The sequence below is a fragment of the Crocodylus porosus genome, unplaced genomic scaffold (assembly GCF_001723895.1).
Source record: "Crocodylus porosus isolate Cpor-Errol unplaced genomic scaffold, CroPor_comp1, whole genome shotgun sequence".
NCBI classification, from domain to species: domain Eukaryota; kingdom Metazoa; phylum Chordata; order Crocodylia; family Crocodylidae; genus Crocodylus; species Crocodylus porosus.
The window spans coordinates 16,232,614-16,236,179 of NW_017728922.1; the positions used below are offsets into that span (position 1 = coordinate 16,232,614).

Below are 3,566 nucleotides of genomic sequence, written 5' to 3' on the forward strand. Positions count from 1 at the left end.
CCAGACAAGCCACAGCTCCGTTCTGCGCCCACCCTACCCTGGCTGAGCAGTGCCTGTCCCAGCCCCACTCCCTCCCTCCCCTTCCCCTTTCACCACAACAGACTTACCAGCTAGACTCAGCCGTATCAGAAATTGGATCAGTATCAGCCAATATGCCTCCTTAAAAATCAACTATCGGTATCAGCCCCCAAAATGTCCGTTGGTGCGCACCTACTTACGAAGATCCTAGTGTCATGGATCTCTAAACTTCTTTTTTAATAATAGAAAAACTGTATTCGTGCTTTACTTGAAAAATTTCCTCTCCAAAAGAAATGAGGTCCACAGGTCCAATGGCAAAGACACAGGATAAATGATTAACTTTCAGAATTTATTCATTGTCGACCATGATTAAAATGAAAACATTTCTGTATAGTAATTTTTAGATATTAATTGTAATAACCAATAGTAAACAAACCATTTTTTCACAAAATACAATTTAATTTTTTAGTCCCCTGCTTAAAATAATTAAAACAACTCCACGTCTTTGATTGAATTATAAACAGTTCTAGGAACCATTTTGACTTTCCTTTAGTTTTAACTGTTTGTGATTTTCTACCACCTTCCTAAAACAAGAAAATTATATACTGTAGTAAACTATTTGTAATTTAACAGAGTTTGGTTAAATATTTCCAACTTTAATAAGAATTGTTTTTAAGTGTAGGTTGAAGCATAACACAATTTGTGATTCACTGCACAGTGTTTACCGTTGTCCTCTGTACATTTTTTTAGAATTGTTACACCTATCAGCAAATTAAACTTTCGTGTCTGGAGCCATCAGACATTGAAATCTGATGTTCTTCTGGGGGGTGCTGTCCTGGATATACATGAAACTTTGATGTCCAACAATATGAAACGTAAGTATGTTAAAATAAATATATTAACATTATTTCCATGGAATTTGCCACAGTTGGTTTAAGATGTTGTGATTAATTTCAGGAGCTCCAAATAAACTGCATTTTGACAGTAGAAACAATTATATCTGAAGTATAACTGTTGTTTTCTTTACTGATAAAATTCTGTGACTTCCTATTACAATTATACTGATTGCTTCTTTAAAATGAGTTGTGATGAGATGCTGTATTATCTCTCATAAGGCTCAGAAATAGCTTTTTTAGCCAAATCTACCATCCTCCCACACTGCGAAAGAGCCATTCAGTACTGGAAAAATATCTCTAGAGTCCACATCACTGTTGTGCATAAGCTGAAGTTGTCTCTCTCTTGCTGTCTTTCTAAGGAGTGTGTATTTTGTCTTTCATATGTCTGTATTGAAATGCTTGGTGACAGCTATTGGTATTATAATAGTGCAGAAGAGGCCAGTGCTTTGACAGAAGTGTGTATCTTCACTGCCAAAGTTTGGAGCAAGTTACCTTGAGAGCAAGTTGTCCATGTGGAGCACCAGATGTTTTCTTGTAATTCACTGAGCTTTGCTTAAAGGCATTTCAGTAATACTTCCCCTTAGCTGTGTTCTGCCATGACTAGATGCACTGGCTTAACCAGTAAGTAATTTATCTTTGTTGTATGACTTCAGAAAGTAGACTCCTCCAACCATTTAAGAGTAGATCCATCAGTATTACTGCAGTCTTTCAGACTGTTTGCTTCCTCTGGTGGACCATATAGAGGTCAGTCAGTTAGTGTATGTTGGGCTGTCTGATTTCCTTTGACACATAGGCACAGTGGTGAATTTGTTAGGCACATTTTATGTTTGATTTTTATTAAAGGCTCCTTAGCCTGGTTGCCGCCAATTCAGGTTTACTCAAGGCTTCCATGACAGTTTGACCAAGAGGGTATGCGGATGGTAATTGTATGTAGTTGTGTAGTGGGCTGCAGTTGTTATTCCATTGCTTCCCGCCTTCTCTGGGGCCATGACGATAGTATAGTGTCTCCTGCTTCTTCTCTGATGTTTCTGGTGGTTTCTGGATTTTGTGCTTCTAAGACAGTAGGGGTTTTCTGGTAGAGGTTTTCTGCTTCTTAGATGTTTCTGTGGTGGGTATTTTTCAGTCATATCGTGTAGCGGATGGTCTTCCTGCTGGGGTTTGGTTGCCAAGTCAAGCAATATTCCAGACATCTTGATGTTATGAGGGGGGGATTCCTGCCAAGAAGAACATGTTTTCCCATTCTGCGTATACCAGGCAGCTACTTATTGTGCCTAGTGCAGCATTCAGGGCACTGTCCAGTTTGTGGGTGTGGGTGCTATTTGCCCACACAAGCAAGAAGTATTCCGCTGGTGCTTAAACCATGACTAGTGTAGTTCTTTTCAAGGTAGAGACGTTGCCCCTCCATGTTGTACTGGCTAGTTTCTTAATGGCTGCTGTCCCTGAAGTGACCTTATGTCTCAGCTTCTCCAGGTGGTGGCAGGTTAGGCTTCTGTTTACAGTGACACCCAGGCAGGTTGGTGTCTTCTCAAAGGGTAACTCTTTTTCCCTCCACAACGACTCTTTTCTTGGCATTCACGGCATGATTGTTCAGGTGAAAAGTGTTAAGGTGGTCTTCTGTATATTCAACTTCATTTGCCACTGTTTTGGGTAGGAAGCTGAGTTCCATGGCATGGTTCAGTTTGGCTTCTATTGATGATATATTATTACTGGTAGCAGCAAGTGCCAGGTCATCTGCATACATGTATTGGTTGATGTGGTGCTTATGTAGTCTGCTGTGTGGATGTTAAACAGGGTGGGAGCTAGGACGGAGCCTTGTGGTACTCCATTCCTGAGTCTCTTGTAATGACTTGTCTTTCCGCATGATGTACTCAAGGTAAAGGAATGACTCGAGATCATCCCTGTGATGAAGTTAACCAGACTGGTAATGTGGTAAGTAGCTTATACTGAAGGCTTTGGTGTCAGACAGTGCTGTAGGCTGTTGTTAGATCAACTAGAACCATTCAAAACTTTTTCTCAATTCTCGAAGTCTCTCTCAATATCAGTTGTAAGAGCTGCTACATAATCAAGGGTTGATCAGTTTCTTCTGAAGCCTGCTTGCTCATGCAGCAGCTGTTGGTCAACAGTTGGCGTGATCCGGTTCAGGATAAGCCGCTTTAGGAGTTTATAGACCACTGATAGAAGTGATATGGGTCTGTAGCTCTTTGGGTCTGCTGGGTCTTTCCCTGGCTTCTGTAGTGCAATGATGTTGGCCTTGTGCCAGAATTTTGGTATCTTGCAATGATGCATGCATGTTGAAAGAAAGCTGCATAGCCAGTCTTGGATTATAGGTCCAAGTTTGGTGAAGTGTTCAGGAAACTGCCAGTGCTGTGCTGGGGGCGAGGAACACACTCCAGTGCAAGCCTGCCCAGCCACTTCTATCGCAGGGGCTCTGCACCGTGCGCCTGAATCTCCCACACTCACAGTGGGGAAGCCCCATGCTGGACTTTGTGGAGAAGCAGGGGGCAGGGCTTCCTCCACTCCTGGCAGAGTGTGGGGACCTGCATAGCAGGGAGCAGAGGAAGCAGCAGTCTCCTGCATGGAGCTTTGCCCGCTGCGAGCGCTGAAGCTGCAGGTGCGCAGTGCAGATCCCCAGCAATAAGGCAGGCTCTGTTT

The 3,566-nt window shown here is 42.5% G+C and overlaps 1 protein-coding gene across 3 annotated transcripts in view; it reads left to right on the forward strand.

Annotated features, from left to right (window-relative positions):
• The window catches only part of ITCH (itchy E3 ubiquitin protein ligase), a 129,995-nt gene that overhangs the window by 50,567 nt on the left and 75,862 nt on the right, over positions 1-3,566 (forward strand). For all 3 annotated transcript variants that reach the window (XM_019539727.1, XM_019539728.1, XM_019539729.1), the window contains one exon: positions 769-893. In XM_019539727.1, the coding sequence (XP_019395272.1) occupies positions 769-893 (125 nt within the window). The remainder of the gene's footprint in view (positions 1-768; positions 894-3,566) is intronic.